The sequence below is a fragment of the Platalea leucorodia genome, assembly GCF_965183815.1.
Source record: "Platalea leucorodia genome assembly, chromosome: W".
Classification (NCBI taxonomy): Eukaryota; Metazoa; Chordata; class Aves; order Pelecaniformes; family Threskiornithidae; genus Platalea; species Platalea leucorodia.
In genome coordinates, this window is record NC_138859.1 from 609,533 (window position 1) to 626,413 (window position 16,881).

Consider the following 16,881-nt stretch of genomic DNA (forward strand, 5'->3'; position numbering starts at 1 on the left):
AGCGAGCGGCACCGCGACCTCCCGGGCCGCGCCGGGCTCCCCTCGCTCTTCCCCTTTGCTTCCCCGCTGCGGCAGGGCGGACGAGGGTGAAGTTATGTCTTCCTTCTCCTCGTCACAGACGGGCGGCGAGAGGCTGGTTCTTCCCCCAGCCGCATTACGATAGCGAGGGGTTAGTTCCCCCCGACACGCAGGGGCTGAGGGCCTTCACCCCCCTGCGCACACGGGTGTGGGTAACGAGGGGGATTCCCCCCCCCCGTGTGCACAGGCCGGTGCAGCAGGGAGCAGTGCCCCGTAGGTGTGCACGGGGTCCTGCAGCGAGGGGGAATTCCCCCCCCTGTGCACAGGCCGGTGCAGCAGGGAGCAGTGCCCGTAGGTGTGCACAGGGTCCTGCAGCGAGGGGGAATTCCCCCCCCCCCGTGTGCACAGGCCGGTGCAGCAGGGAGCAGTGCCCCGTAGGTGTGCACGGGGTCCTGCAGCGAGGGGGAATTCCCCCCCCGTGTGCTCAGGCCGGTGCAGGGAGCAATGCCTGTACATGTGCACGGGGTCCTGCAGCGAGGGGGAATTCCCCCCCCGTGTGCACAGGCCGGTGCAGCAGGGAGCAGTGCCCGTAGGTGTGCACGGGGTCCTGCAGCGAGGGGGAATTCCCCCCCGTGTGCTCAGGCCGGTGCAACGAGGGGTAGTTCCCCGCACGCGTGTGCGCAGGGTCATGCGATGGGGTGCAGTGAACTCCCCCCCACACGGATGCTTAGGGCCAAGCGAGAAGGGGACATTCCCCCCTCCGTCCTCGCTAAAGACTGCAATAAGGGGAAATCGACGTGGTGATGGGCAAGCCTCCTGCCCCGTGCTGCGGCCTATAAAATGCACTATAATCTTTATTCCCCAAAGCTAAAGGGAGAAAGGAGACCTTTTCTCTTGGGGGACCTTCCTCGCACATCCCGTTGTGGTCTCTGTACCTGCTATCAAGACCACAAAAGTAAGCAAATAACACGATTTAGATGTTCCTGTCTCTCTCACTCGCAACAGGGAGCTCCGTTTCATGAGACAGAGCTTTTCTCCGGTTCCCATGTTTGAGGAATCTGGGCCTAGGTGTAGTGCTTCTGATTTACGACCCCCTGAGAGAATCAGCCTCCTCTTAGTAACAGCCCCTTCGGTAATTAGTTTAGTTGACCTGCTTTCCCCCCTCTGTACCTGATAAGGAGGAGAGAAACCAGATAATAATCCTCCATGTAGTATGGATCCGTGCTGTCAGTGACACGAGGTGGGTGTTGGTTACGTTTGCTGATTTTCACTTTGCTCTGAAATACCTGGATACTGTTGGCTGTGCATACAGTTACGGAAATCAGATGAGCAAGTATTTACACTTTCCACAGTTAGGCCTGTTACTCCATTGCTCTGCCTTGCTTTTTCTCTTAATGTTTTTTTCCTTTTTTCCCCTCTGCTCTCCCCCCCTCTTAACTTCATCTGAGCAGATGACACCACCCCTGTTGTGACTGCTAGTGCAAATTATGTGGCCTCTTTTAACTGGTCTGTTTTAGTTCTGGAACAGTACTTGTATTGGCATATACTGAATTTCTTTATGCCCCAAAGAGAAGAAATCCATAGAGGTGGACAGGGGTGAGGTATTGCTTGGTATGTGCAGCTAATAGAGTCTTTATCTTTTATCCAAATGTTGTGCTGCTGTTTTTTTCTTATGAGAATTGTTTGTGTAAGACGAGCTATTGCATTAACTTTTTAGCCTGACTTCTATCTTCCACGAGTCACGTAGGGGAGCCTTATACTTGACCAGCTAAACCCACCGAGTACAGGAGTAAATTCTGGCCTTCAGGCCAGTCTCAGGTGCTTGGGGTTGGACTCATCTCAGCTGTCTGTAATCTTCTGAAAATTAGGTACTTAGCCCACGCTAGATTTCCAGGTGCTAGCTGCTCTCAAAAGCAAGAAAAAAGGCTCCCCTAGGGTGATTTATTCTCTTCTTTTACAGCTAAGTAAGGGGATTTGCCTGCCTTTAGTGACTGTGAAGGAGGCTAGAGGTGGCTAAAATTGGAGAGTTATGTCTATCTTGTTATGAAATGAGAGGGAGCACTGAAAAGGGGAAAAAGCAAGGGAGGTTTTGTGATGTCGCCTGCGAGCTTGCCGCATTACCCGAGAGGTGTAAGGCAGGTGAGTGTCTTGCCGAGTTCTGGGGTTGCTAGAAGCATGTGAAATACTCTTTCTGTGGGGGAATGTAAACTTGTAATTTGGAAATTGTTAGTAAAACTATTTTTTTCTCTAGGTTCTGTTGTACGATGTTAAAAGATCGTAATTTGACAACTCAACACTCTTTCCACCAACTTGTGCAAAAGAAACCATTTCTTCCATCTGCGGTATGGCACAATGCAGGTAAATACAGTTAAAAATTAATAGAGAGCATTGTGAGTTTTTCTCTCTTGCGGTAATAATGAAAGCCTACTATTCTTTCTAAAATCTGAGTGCGATAAAATTTCCTAGGTGTTTTTTAATGAAGGGCTAGTGCAGTTGGATATTTGGAGCCTGGGGAGAAGATGTGGATGGCTCACAATGTCATTCAGCTGCCAAGACTTACAGGGGGCTTTGTTGGTGCAAAATATTGTTTGGGCTTTGATGCATTTCTTAATTTAATTTCTGTGTTGGTGCAAATGTATCCCTTATGAAAGACTTCGTGTTGCCTTCTGTTCTGCTTCAGCTGCTGAGCCCTGCCAGATAAAGTTGCTGGCTGTCCACGTAGAACCGAGCAAGGATGAAAGCGAAGCCTTTCATTCTTAGAGCTGCAATATTTTCTTTTTTTAATTTTCCCCCTCTTGAACATGCATTCAGGTATGGTGCATTGACAGCATTCTCCATTAAAATTATCTGCAACTTGGTATTACCCTGAAAAAGCAATATATAAGATTGAGTTTGTTGTACCACCCTTTTTTTTTTTTTTTTTGGTAGGCTGTAATGTTCAGAAAAGAAAAAAAAAAAAAAGAAAAAAATCTGTGAAACTTGCACTGCAGAAAAACATTGTGCTCTTGCACCTGCTGGAGGGATTTAGCAACTGCTCTCCAATGCTGTAGCAGAAAGAGCCTAAGATAAAAAAATTCTGCAGGTGCTGTTGCATGGAATTAATCACAAATTGAAATCTTATTTAAATGAGTCTGCTCAGGCAGAAGTTTCTTTTCGATTTTGATTTCGGAGAAGTCCAGTCTTGCCTGGTCCAGCGCTATTTTTCTATTTCAGTTCTAATCAACAGGCAGACTCTGATGAGTAGACTTAGCATTTTACCCGCTTCTGCAAGCGTCCTACTAAAGTCGGCCTCGATTTGGTATCTTCCTCCTACCTTGAGCAGATGGCAGAACAGAACAATAGCAGGTTTACGCAGCGTTCCACAGAGGGTTGAAAGAAACGATATAGATGTTTGATGTAAATACAGCCAGTTACCAACTACTGAATAATAAATTCCAAATGGGTTATTCGCAGCTGTGCAAAGAACTCTCCAGGTTGATTAATGATTGAAAAACCTGGTCTTAGGAAGGCGGATCTTCAACTGCAGAAGACACTTGTAAAATAGAGCGGCTGCCTGCACGGACACCTTTTCTGTGTATTAGGGTGTTAGAGATGCTAGGTGAACGATGTGCGATAGCTGTTAGTGACCCACTGCCTTCAAAAAACGGGCAGGGTGTACTCCATTTACACCACCCAAATCTCCTCTTGGTTATTCGTAAACTGCGCTGTTACTCTGGATGTGATTTTGGGTGCCGGATCTGGAAGATCCATCCCCATGGATAAAGCTGACTAGTTGCTTGCTCTATTAGGATTATTCTTTTCATGTTAAAACTAAGTACTTCTGCGCTAAGTGTTTCTTCCTTTTAAAGAAAAAGAAAAAATGTAGTGTGTGCGTACTTTGCCATTGTGTATGTTCAAGTCAAATGGGTTGTTACCATGACAGGCGCAGGCAGTAACAATTTGGCAATTTATAAATAGCGTGATTTGTCATCTAATACTAGGGAGTCATGGGCAAAATGGCAGTTTACGAAAACGTCAGCTCGCTCTGTTGCTTTAAATTCCTCTATTGCATATTTTTTGAAGTTATGTGAGCTTGTTTCTCAATTATAACTTATTTGCAAATATTAGTTCCTAAAGATTTTTGGTTTTGAAATGCATTTTCTCTTTCCTGAATGTTCATATATCATTGTGTTATTTGATGTGGAGGGAGAGTTAGAAAGAAGGAGAACTAGAAAGAGAATTAGAACACGGGAAACTGTCCCTAACTGATGTTCAGCTTCAGTGGGACGTCAGGCATATGCTGCGTGGACATGTCTACAAGAAAATATGCTATTAGATGTACACCATTAAATATAGAGTATTAAATTTTAGTCAAGATCAGGTTTTTTTTACACCCTTCTAGTGAAAGAAAAAGACCCACGCCACAAAAGGAACTTCAGTAAAAATTTATCTTTTAAACATCTTTACCAGTGAACTGTAAATAATTTTATTGTGAATTGTTTGGTCAGTTCAGTTTCTGGAGGATAAGTGATAGCTTACAGTAATTTTTCACTCAGTGGAAAAGATTATAAGCAGGGTGTGGTTCACTGTAGCTGTTGTTATGCTTGTTTTTCTTCTAGTGCTGAAGAATGAAACAGAAACCAAAGCCCATAAATCACGTGTATTTGAAGAGAGAGTTAATAAAAGGGAGTATGCTTTGGACAGGAAGTGGTAATGCTGGCAGAGGGACTTCGCAGCATTTGAGGATCATAAACTAAAAAAACCCTAAACACAACAGAGAAATGAAGGTTGCATCTCTTGGCCTTCAGTCGAAAGCGAGGATGGTAGTGGCCTTGTGCAGTTCAATGCTGTTTCAGTAGGATGCTTTTTAGTAAATGAAAGTTAGCAAAAGAAGGAAAGACAAGGTTCTGTTTATCATCTTGGTGCCTGTGAGACAACATGCTTGTGTTTATCAGTCTTCGTGTCAGTCTGGAGGCTTTCATGGAACCCACTGCATCGTGCTTTGAAAGCAGCATTGCTGCACAGGCTGCTGTTGGCTGTAGCACCGTGGTCACCCTGGGCTTGGCTTGCTAAGTTATTAGGATCCTTGACTTTCATTTAAACTACTGGGGTTTGATTACAGTATTTTTCTTCTTTTTGTTTTTTTAATTTCCAGTAAGAAGCATGTTTATTCAAACTCAGGACACACCAAATCCAAATAGCTTGAAGTTTATTCCAGGGAAGGAAGTGCTGGAGTCAAGGACTATGGAGTTTTCCACACCAGCTGCAGCATTTTGCTCACCTTTAGCAAGGTATTATTAAACACATCATAATCTGTTGGGGGGACCGTATGGGCTGTGTGTCTACAACTGATGTTTTTAAGCACAGCTTCTGATCATTCTGCTCCTCCTTATACTCAGGAGCAGCTTGGTTGGATTTAAGTTTTTAATGCTGCTTTGTTTGTGCATAAAATTAAAGCTAGGAAGATTGTCATTACTGAAGTGGTTTTCTGTGTGTCTGTACTCCCCACGGCTGTATCGTAGCAGATTGCATCAGGGTCTGGTTTATGCAACTGGATTGAGTGGTATTATAAATCGGTGTTCTTGAACAGTTGCTGCATCACTTGTTTGACCTCTGGCCCTGATTTCACAAAATCATTCCCATCAGAACACGCTTAGTTCAAGTAGTTACTTGGAAATCATGCAACTTTCCAGAATTGGGAAATAGACAGCATAAGGAAGTAAATAGTCCCCAGATACGACAAATTACCTGTAGTAGCTTGCTTGTTTTGGGACATGTTGGTTTGAACCTGAACTTCAAAAGCAATGGATTTTTCCTTCACAAAAGGTTTATGATGTTGCAGTCAAAGGAAAGCCAGTTTTGGCCCGCACTTTCAGGCTGGATCTGTAACAGGTCTTGGGAATTGCAGCTGTCAATACCAAAATGCGTAATCTGGAGTAAGAATCGCTGAGCAGATAATCGATTCGTATCATCTTGGTATAGAAGGGGTTTCTATATGGCTTCCCACCATCGCAAGCCTCTCTGGGAATCTTTGGAAGCACCCATTTTTGCATGTTTGTCATTGCTTTCACATAAGCCTCTGAAAAGAAACCTTATCTGTTACGTGGGTGGAAGGGCTTCGATTCGAGGGCGAGATCCAGAAATGGTGCAAATTATTATCTCTGGAGATACCAGTTTAATTCATCTTTGTGTATGTTGGAAGAATTATATGCAAGAGTAGAAGCTGTTTCATGTGACAGTCTCTCCAGGAACTGTAGGGCTATCAAACATGCAGATCTACCGTTTCCGCAGGTCTCTTGCAGAGTTGTTTGGCAGCTAACAGGATCTTTACAGGCAAAACTCTGTGACTTAAAGTAATAAATACAACGTGAAAGGTTTTTGAGGACATCAAAACGTGCTAGTGGAACACTGAAGCTGTAGGATGTGATTATGCCAAAGTGCGTCAGGTTGCAGAACGCAATCGACTGTCAGAAAGTGGCTTTTTGTTGTCGTGTATCTGCAAATAGATGTTTTCATCAAAGAAGAAGTATGTGCTAGAATGGGTACCCTGACAAAACAGCTTGATTATGTGTATTGTGCAGCTTAATGGAAAAAAAATTGTCTACTACATATCGTTAAACCCCAGATTATGGTTTTTGTAAATGGAATACTCATTTATTTTAAAAGGGAACATTAACTTTCCAAAGAAGTAATAAAAGCTTCCCGAAGGGGAGAGAGGGGGAACAATTATTTAATTGATCTAGGATTGTTTGGTGCACTTGCATGATTTCATTATTTAAGTACCTTAAAAATCCAGTTGGTTTAGTGGTGTAAAAGCCCCGTACGCATACAACTTTTCATGTGTGGAAATTCTTTCAAATGGGTATTGTGAAATCTCTTTTGTCATTTTTCATCACGCATACCTTTGTGATAAGATTTCCAATTCCTTCATTCATTGCATTTGTGATGTTTTCCAGTCTTTCAGGAGAATATATTTTCTTTTCTTTTCTTCCCTCCGACCCTGTAATTACAAAAACACTCTTACAGCCTTATGCTTTATTTAACTCCAGGTGCTTCCTACTTCTAATGATTTTTTTTTTTTTTTTTTAGGTTTTTTTACTCCTCAGGAGTAGCATCATTTATTTATTCTGTAGATGAATTTGTTGGGTTTTATTTAACCGTTTGTGGAAACTGGTCTTTACATTCTCATTCTGTGTTTTATACTTAAAATAGTGTCAAAAATGTGCTCTTTACTATCATGTAACTTCTTGTGTTGCTTTGGATGTGTGCTAATGTACCACCTGGTTGTTGGGTGCTGTATGGGGCCATCTCGAGCAATTTAGTATGAATCTTAAGCCTTTACTAAATCTTCAAATTTTTCATGTGCCATACAAATGACTAGCAATATTGAAGATTGCTCACAAAGGGAGTTGGTGTGCTAAAGCCTTTCGGGCTGCTTGGCGCTAATCCTTTTATTTCACGGCAACAGAATTGAAGGCAGTTTTTACTGAGCTCAACTACTTTAAATAACTTGCTTTAATCTCAGGAACATTCCTTGTATTTGCACTAGTCCTACCTAAAATAACAGGCACCTACTGGTTTTGATGCTGATCAAATATGGTTTTGTATACAGAATATAATTTTGCTTCCAAAGAAGAACTGGAGAAACTCTTTCACACATCTTGTGGAAAAGTCCTGTAAGATGTGTTTGGTTTTACTGCGTACACTGCTTCACAGCAGGATATCCTGGCTCTTACTAAGCTGTAGGTGAAGTAACTGGGAGTTTCTCGTAATGGTTCTGGTTTTAGTGCTTATTTTTGTCTAGAAACGTATTCTAGAACTTTTTTTCTGTGACAGCTTAAATAAATCTTTAGGAGTTTGCCTGAAATGTGTATGCATTTTTGGTTTTTTTTTTGTTTGTTTTCTTAACAGACAGTTATTCAAAATTGAAGGAGTTAAAAGTATTTTCTTTGGACCAGACTTCATTACAATCACCAAGGTAAGCAGAACAGAGATTCAAGTATGCTAAAAGATGAGCTGAGATTCAGCTATCTAATAGATGGCCATCGGGAAGATCCAGTCAGACTCTGGGACGTGCGTAGTGAAAGTACCAGAGGCAGTGGTCACAAGCAGCATAAAGGGAATTGCCTTTACTATAAATGAAAAAAAAATCACAATGTGTGGGTAAGCACTGGAATAGGTTGCCCGGAGAAGTTGTAGATTCTTTGATCTTGGAAATGGTCAGTGTTGGACTGGACGAGGCCCTGTGCAACGTGGTCAGCTTGGAAGCTGGCTCTGCTTCGAACAGGAATTGGGACTAGATGACCTCCAGGGAGCGCTTCCAAGTGGGATGGATGGAATGACTGGGATGCAGTCCGTTGCAGGTGGTGCTGTGTTTACCCAAGGTGCGGAGCTCGTGTCAGCAGAGATAAGGTGTTGCGTAGGAGCCGTGCAGTTGTGCTCTTACTGTGTGGAGAGTACAGGGCAATTCAGTGGATGATAATTTGGCTCAAAATTAATGAGAACCAAACAAGCTCGAGTCTTTGAAACGGTTTGGTAAAAATATGTGTCAAATAATGTATTTAGGAGACTCTATTTTTTGCCTCTTTTTAGCGAATATTTTAATAGCACTCAGCTTGCAAACAAGGAAACTTTTCTGTTGACTATTATAAATTGAGTCTTACTGAACTTTTTTGGTAAAGCTGGACTTGACAAAACTATGAAATCAAATCCATGCATCAAACGTGAGAGCCCATTGTAATATTTTCAATGTAAGAAGAATCTCTGCGTAGCTTATTCTTAGGAGGCGGATACTCTGGTTTTATGCATTTTTTTTTTTTTTCTTCTGATTCTCGCAGGAGAGTGAAGATCTGGATTGGAACTTACTGAAACCAGATATTTATGCAACTATAATGGATTTCTTTGCCTCTGGCTTACCTGTAGTTACTGAAGAGGCACCTAGGACCGATACAGGTAAATCAAACTCTTCAAAAGAAGTCAGTATCTGCCTTTGGGTTTAGTTTTTGTGACATCCAGAAGAGCCTCCACTTGTCTCTCAGAAAAGGCTGCAAGAGAATTTAAAGTGAAAACTGCTAAAATTAACACAGGAGAGAATTTGCAGAACGCGTGTGTTCTAGTGGAAGCAGTGCTGCGCTGTCTGCAGGAGTTGCTTACCCGTGAATGTGAAGCCTGGTCCTCGTCCGCTGTAGTATGAGGAGCGGATCTTCGCAGGCGCTGTGCTGAGCTATGTGTTTTAGCAGTACCGACTGTGTTCTGTTGTGCTTTGTGTGCGTGAAATATTTTTGCGAGTGCTGAGGCTGTGTTTAGAAAGCTATTGAGTGTTCCTGCCTGTCCTTTTTGTATGGGCACCTGCAAAGGGTTTTATTTCCCTCCTTAGACCAAAAAGGAGTGCCCAGGCTTAATGCCCGTGTCTTAATGACAGGTTTATGGTCTTAAATGAACAAGAAATAGTAAGAAGACTTTTCTAAACTGTAATAGAAAGTAACTGAGACGAACTTAGAATTTAACTCAAGGGCAGTATTTTGCCTTTTGTTTTCTCATTTGCAACTTACTAACTTAAACAACTTTTCCGGTGTTTTAAGGAAGCTTATGACTATTGAATTCCTCTCTGCTCTGTTATGTCTGGATTTAATTTCAATATTAACATAGACTTTATTTTATTTGAAAAAGATGTCTTTAAAAATGCTTCTGCGAGACTAGCACTGAGCTTAAAATTGCATCCAGAGCTGCTAAACACAGACAGGTTCATAATTCTCTTCCTGCTGAATTTTTTAGGTTGCTGAAACTTTCCTTCTGAGGACCCTGCCTTAACCTGTGCATCCTTATTGAATGTTAGTTGTTGCGTCCTTTAAAAGGTGGCACTGCTGTTGTCTGTTGAGAACTCTGAACCAATACTGGTGTTTGTCAGTGAAAGCCTGGGATCTGAATAAGGATAATGCAGAAAAAGAAACTTACTCTGAATTAAGAGCAAGTTTTGGTTTCAGTCGTCTGCCTTTTGGTTTCAGTCATCTCAGCAATGCTTTTATGCTATTTCATTCTGCCGTTATGGGTATACAGTGTTAGTAATCGTATTGGAATTCCCTCCAAGTTCTGATTTGCACGTTTTTCTTTTCCCAAGCCGCATCAGAAGAAGATGATGAAGTTGTCCTAATGATTAAAGAACTGCTGGATACAAGAATAAGGTAAACCAGGAACATTACTGCTAGATGGAGTGAGTTAGCCTTGGGGTTTGGATTTATTTAGGGAACAGTGCATTTTTCTTTGGGTACGTGTGATTTCATGGTTCTGTATCTAGTGCGGGGGTTTAAAGTGCAAAACTGGCCAGAGTTGAGAATTCTGTTTCCCCGAATTGAAAACTTTCTATCTAGTTTTCCTGTTTAAGCAAACCATGTGCTGAACAGAGTCCTTACTGCTGAGTGATTTTAGAACAGTGTATGGTCTTGCCCTCCAGAGGGCATTTAAATAGGTCCGTTGGGTTTAACCTGGTTGTTTTTAAATAGTGAAAACAACACAGTCTTTGCTTTTACAGTAACTTTTTTCCTCTGTTGTATTAATCTCTCTCTTAATTATACTTGCCCTTTCCTTCCAAGTATTCCGAAGTAGCTTATACTGTTGTATCGCACTCTAAAGGAAAATGTACTGGTGGGTTTCCCTCGCTGCCTGGGCTTCTGTGGATTTTGCCCTTGCGTTCTGTTGCAATTATATTGGTATTCTAACACAGCTTGAATTTAGAAACTGGTGGTAACTAATGAAGTCTCAAGAGTGGCTATGGATTGTGTTGTTTACCTGAAGTATATTTATATGCTCGTTAATTGCCTTCCAAAGTAAACTGAAAGGAATAAGCAACTTGACATTTTAGATGCAGGGGGAAATGTCTGATGTCTTTCTGAAGCTGTGATATCTGATGGCGACATCTTCCTGAACTCACAAATTACAGGAACCAGAAACTTAGGTGTGGGTCAAAATCACGGAATTCGGTTTAATGTTTCCAGAAGTTGTGATGAACTTGGGCTTTTGAATTTCGTTTTTTTAGATGCTGCATTTTAAAAGCGATATTTAAAAATATCGGTTTGGTTATCTCACAGCTGACACATGGTACCGGTTAATTTTCCTGAAAGTAAAGAGGGGGAAAAGCAGAAACCAGCTGGAACATTTTTCCCGATGCATATGTACTAAGTGTTGAAACACGTAACCCGAGTATACTGTTGTGTAAAGCCACGCTAGAAAGTAACACCCAGGAGGCCCTGCTCTTGCTGGGTATGTGGTCATTTAAGCTCCCTGCGGTACGTTAGTCCTTGATTTCCCAGTGGCCTTTCATAACGGTCGCAGAATTCCTGCCCACATTTCTGGTTTTCCCCACCTTTTTCTTTCATTTCCTTCCCCCTGTGCCCCTCGGTCGATCAAGAGGCTGTTGATGAGAATACTGGCAGTAGTGTGTGTATCTTCATTTTATAGCGGGGTCGTTTACAGAAGCTATATATAAACCAGTGGTACGTACAGAGCAGTTATTGTTTAGTCAATTAAAAATATCTGCAAAGAAGTTGTCAGAAGGTGCAGGATGGCAGGAATGTCGATCCAAAGGGTCCTGTAGTGTGTTAAAAAAGTTAATTTTGAATAAGAAAAATGGAATTTTTAGTCATGTTCTTTCTGGAATGGAGATAATTTGCTCTGGTGAGTTGTTAATAAAGATGTCAAGTTCATAGATTATTCTCTTAGGAGTGTAGCTCTCAAAAGAGTTATTTTGGAAATCAGTATAAAGAGCTTCTGTTAGAGTAACTTGATGGTTTTAGCTTGGTCTGGAAAAATGTTGCTATGGGGATACAGTTACAATGCTGGGCATTTGTTGCTTGCAAAAGGAGACCAGGCTGCAGAAATGCTAATAGTACTGGGGTGTGATCTTACCAGATGCTGGTTGCTTCACCCGTTAGCAGGATTAAGCTTTGACATAGTTGGAGCTTTTTTCTGTCCTGCGTAAACTACGCTGAACCGTGTATTTCTTTATGGAAGCGCTTAAGGCCTCCTTACCACTGTCCCTAGCCAGGTAAGAGATGCACGTGCATCGTATGGTAGGACGCACACCTATGGTATTTGGCACATAACTGAGGCAATCATCGTTACGTGTGGAGAGGGCCTCAAGGCAAACCAGTGTGTCTTTGCAGGCTGAAGCAAGCTCTGCTCTAAGGTGCTCACCCTCGCCCCTAGAATTTCAATGATTCCTTCATATGCTGCTGCGTTCATTGCAAATACATTTTGCTTAATGTCCTATGGAAAAACAGTAGCCATCACTTGAGAGAATCCAGCAAAGTATGAGTTGTTGGAAAGTTGGACCGGGTAGTTGTAGAGAAAGAAGGCTTTAGTGACTATATCTTGACAGTTCTTTGTGTATATTAAATTGAGCTTTACTAAAGATTTCTGGAAGCAAATGTATTTCAGCTATACTTGCTTTAAATTGAGTATTGTGTTCCACCAGGCCGACAGTGCAAGAAGATGGTGGTGATGTTATTTATAAAGGCTTTGAGGATGGGATTGTGCAGCTGAAGTTGCAGGGTTCATGCACCAGCTGTCCCAGTTCCATCATCACCCTGAAGAACGGGATACAGAACATGCTCCAGTTCTACATCCCTGAAGTAGAAGGCGTGGAACAGGTGGGTTGGTGAGAGAGAATAGCTGTTTGAAATGGAAAAGAAGGTCTTTGTCCCTCTCCAGCATGGACGGGTTGGCGATGTAATCAAAAGTACAGGATGCATAGATGCAGTTTTTCCAAGTCAGAAGCTGTATCTTAGCAAAAGATCCAGAACTCTGCAAAGCGCTGTGCAACCCCGTGGCTGCCTGACTGGAAATGTGCCCATGTCCCTCTGGTGCTGAGGAGCCCAGAACTGGACACTCTGTGTTTGCCACTGATTGTTACCTTTGTGTTTTGGTGACTTGTGACAATAAGGGACAAGCTTTTGTCCCCTAAAACACAGATTCTTTTGCTTTGTCATTAAAAATCTGATACGCTGTAGTGATTGTTCTAGCAGCCTTGGTAATAACGTGAGCAGCTCCTGTTATTTCAGCCACGTTTCCTTCTGGCATTTTTGATGGCAAGTTTTTCTTAACCACCTTCTTGCGTGGAATAACTGCTGTTCTCCTTGGGCCCAGCAAGGATTGAGTATAATAAATACGCAATCCTGCGGGACTGAGAGTTTAAAGTGTTCACATAAGCTACTTCTGGATTTGATTTCAGGTCGTTGACAACGATGATGACGTGGAGAAAGAAGCAAATTCTACTTGAGCTGGCATCATCTATGGCCAATAAGTATTTACCTCTTGGTGTACGTAAACTGTCTTTGTGCTGAGGAGCAACCAAATTTGCCTTTCTTTTCAGAAAAAGAGTTGCACTTACATCTGTAAAAATGTATCATCAGTTTAAGCAGTTTGTCCACTAATTTATTAAATGCCCTGCGTTCAAAAAAGAATCCTTTTGCTCTACTTTGTACCGTGTCTTAAGAAAGAAATGGTGGGCTTTAAAAACGGTGATGCGTCTCTCCGTTGTTCTTTCATACAAAAAATTCAAGACTGAAAAAAAGAGAAGGCAGAAGTAAAGTTTCTTGACTGTTTTTTGTGCAATAGAAATATTAAATATTTATTCCCCCAAGCCTCCTTATGGGACTTGCAGGACTATCTGCCCTTGCTCTATAATTGGGAGATTGAGGAATGCTAATTTTATCGAGTCTTGTTAAAAAGCTTTTGATTCATATCAGTTTTTTGTGTGAAAAATAACCCACAACTTAAAGTGTTCATTTTAGAGGATATAATATTGCCATCACTTGTGGAAAGTTACTCACTTGCTCGCTACCACTGTGCAAACGATAGCAACAGAAACAAAAAACGTGAGTTGTTTGGTGTAAGAATCGTATCTTTTTAAAGAAATGCTAGAAGAAGATGATCCTTATCGGCTTCAGTAAGTAGAGAGACTAATTAGCTTATTTAGAAGTAAAATTGTTCAGCCACCATTAGTGGTCTGTTTAAACTTGCAAAAGATGATTTCTTAGCATAATACTCCAACATCAAGATGAATGTGCAGGGCTTAAGGGCACAAATTACATTTGCAGGATAGCGAAGAAAATGGATGTGTTTACCTATGGCATATCCTGTTTGTTCCTCCTGCAGTGCCAAAGAGCGCAGCGTGTGTGTAACTTGGCTGCCTGGCCGAGCGAGGGAAGACGTGGCAGAGCAGAACGCGTTCTGCTTTTAGAGACTATGGGAAGAGAAATATTTATTGTTCTGAAATTGAAATACGCAAATCGGACTTTGCGAGTACTTCTGTTTACTTGTGCATGTAGGACTTAATTTCTTCCTGGTGCCTAGCTTCAGCAGATGGCTTTGCTAACAGAAGTACTATTTCTTCTTTGTGCTGCCACAGTCGAGCTGAGTTTGCGGCCGTTATTTGGCTTATGGTTACAGTAGTATTCCCTGCGTGCAAGGATGTGACAGCCTCCTGCGTTCCCCCTCTTTCACTCCTTGCCAGTGTAATTCCACTGAGCCCCTAAATGAGATCAGTTAAGTCAGTGGAGAATCTTTTATATAGCATGCAGTTCGGCATGGGTAGCCATAAAGTTCATATTACTTGTTAGAGATACGAAAATAAATATTTTGGCAAAATCTCTCTTTGGCTTTCACGGAGAGTAATAACGTACAGTCATTTAAATGACGCACTCAGGACTTGGAAATTGGTTTGAAATCACCATGTTTTCTTTACCCTGTTACGAAGTACGCAGTGCCTGATCTTACGAGTACATCGATGACAAAATCCCCCGGAGGTGGGCACAGACTATCCAAAAGAGAGCTTATGCAAACATTATTGCCATGTTCTTCTTTGTCAGCAACCCATAGAACGGCGAGTAATGTTTCTGGTTTCTCAAAAACAGAGCTTTTTAGGCCTAATTTGTCAATTTAATGCACTATATAAGCCACAACTTAAAACAGCAAAGTAGCTGTTTTGTGTGTTAAATAAAATGTATCTGTTAAAGATGTGGTCTTTATTCGTCAATTAAGCAGTACTAATCTCTTCCAGGTACAGTAAGGATCCAGTTCTGCCACTCTCTTTGTATTTCCAGCCTTGTTTTTAACGGGCTTTCGATTTGTACAGATAGGACAAAATTAAGCTTGCGTGCACTGAGGCTGAAGATCAAGCGTCTTGTGACCTCGAGGCTGAAGAGATTCCATGTCCAGCGTGTATCCTGCGTGTCCTCAAGTTCCTCAAGCTCTGTCGTGGAGAGAGAAGCGCGTAGTGCTCGCATCCCATCCTCTCTTACCTGTTCTGTCCCACTGCAAAGTAAGCTCTTCAGGGCAGCGGTTGCGTTTCTACAGCATGAAGCGATGGGGGGGCTCTGGAGAAACAAAAGCAGAGGGAGGGGGGCAAGCGGCAGTTCTCTCTTGGGGAACGAAACAAAACCCAACTGTTTGCAGCATTAGCCATAACCGTAAGCTAATGCTGTGACAGCCCGATGCGGTAACAGCGTCGGCCCAAATCACGAGGAGTTTCTCTGTGAACCTTCCAAGCTCTGTCTGGAACAGCTTAGTTCATGGAAAGAATCCCTGCGAGCGAGAGGCGGCCCGTCTCCTCCGCGCGCCCAGAAAGCCTTTCACGCTCACGGACCCCGAGGCAAACGGGAACACAGTACTGACTGTTCGGCGTTTAGCTCGGGAGTCGCCGAGGTGGCCGGCGTCCTCGGCGGTGTGGGACGGAGGGGGGTGTTCTTGCAGCTCTTCCTTCAAAGAGGGCCCTTCGGTTAGGGGGCTGGGAAGCTGTGCTGTACCGCAGCGCTCCGGTCAGCGAGGCTTTTTGACTGTGAAGTTTTTCTATAAATGGCAGGTAGTCATTACATTTAAAATAGTAACGACTGCTTGAAATTATTCTGGTATTTTTTTTAAAGGAAAAAAGTACTTTGGTGTTTTTGCTGTGCCATAGATAAGTGCAGAATTACAGTCTGCCATTCAGCCATTTTTGTTTTCACCTGTTTCGGATGAGAAAACACAAAATCCATTCATGTTTCCTAAGCGCTGTTCTAGCACTCTCTCTCACAGAAAAAGTTGATTACAGCGATCTAAACTCTTGTCATCTTGAAACTGTTCACAGGTGGAGATGTGTGTGTTGTCAGGATGTGACTCATTCCATGCTTCTAGGAGAAATTAGCCTGTGTGTCTATAACGCAGTCTTCTGGTAACGCCGTGGCGCGTACGGTGTGGAGCAAGCGCCAGCCGCAGCCTCTGCTGACAGCGTTTTTGGAGCAGGTACTCTCAGCACCCTAGCAGGAGGCAGTAGCTCACGCTACCCGATGTTAACGCTCAGAATGCGTTATGTCGGGGATCACAAAGCAGGCTCTTTTCAGGAGCTGATAGTTTGCGATCAATCTAAAATTCAGGCCTTTAGCCAGAACTTCTATTTCAAGTGAAGCGTGTTGAGCTTAGAGGAGAAGGAAGCGGGTATTTTTTTCCCAACCGTGACCCCTTTCTGTTAATTTTAAAAGGCGCACGTGTAATAGTTTGGAAAACTGTTTTCACGTTTCTCCGTTTGGTAGTAATTTGCATATCCACATCCACACAAAGTACGTATGGTAGTAAAGCCACGTACTGTACGTACAGCAAACCGCAGGATAAAGTAACAAGTTACGTAGGGCATAAGTGCTGGCTTTTATGGGGAAAAAATGAAATAGCCACTTAAAGACTAAACACAGGGAGCTGGCTTTCTGTATGTGTAAGACTGTGAGGAATTCGCATCACATCAGTACATACAGATGGATGAGTTGGCCTCAGTTTGAAGGATTCATTTTTGTAACATCAAGTATGGTATAGGTTTAAGTCGTAAAGTTTGGTATTTGCTGTGCTGCTGACACGAACTGT

At 42.6% G+C, this 16,881-nt stretch overlaps 1 protein-coding gene across 5 annotated transcripts in view; it reads left to right on the forward strand.

Moving 5' to 3' along the window:
• The window catches only part of LOC309601822 (glutamine--fructose-6-phosphate aminotransferase [isomerizing] 1), a 142,051-nt gene that overhangs the window by 86,142 nt on the left and 39,028 nt on the right, over positions 1–16,881 (forward strand). Inside the window, exons 1-3 of one of the 5 annotated variants that reach the window (XM_082334984.1) lie at positions 12,515–12,641; positions 13,223–13,294; positions 15,132–15,313. The exons of the other annotated variants lie outside the window; for them this stretch is intronic. Of the exons in view, the coding sequence (XP_082191110.1) occupies positions 13,236–13,294; positions 15,132–15,313 (241 nt within the window). The 5' untranslated portion in view covers positions 12,515–12,641; positions 13,223–13,235. Of the gene's footprint in view, positions 1–12,514; positions 12,642–13,222; positions 13,295–15,131; positions 15,314–16,881 lie in introns of those variants that run through there. 5 annotated transcript variants of the gene reach the window in all.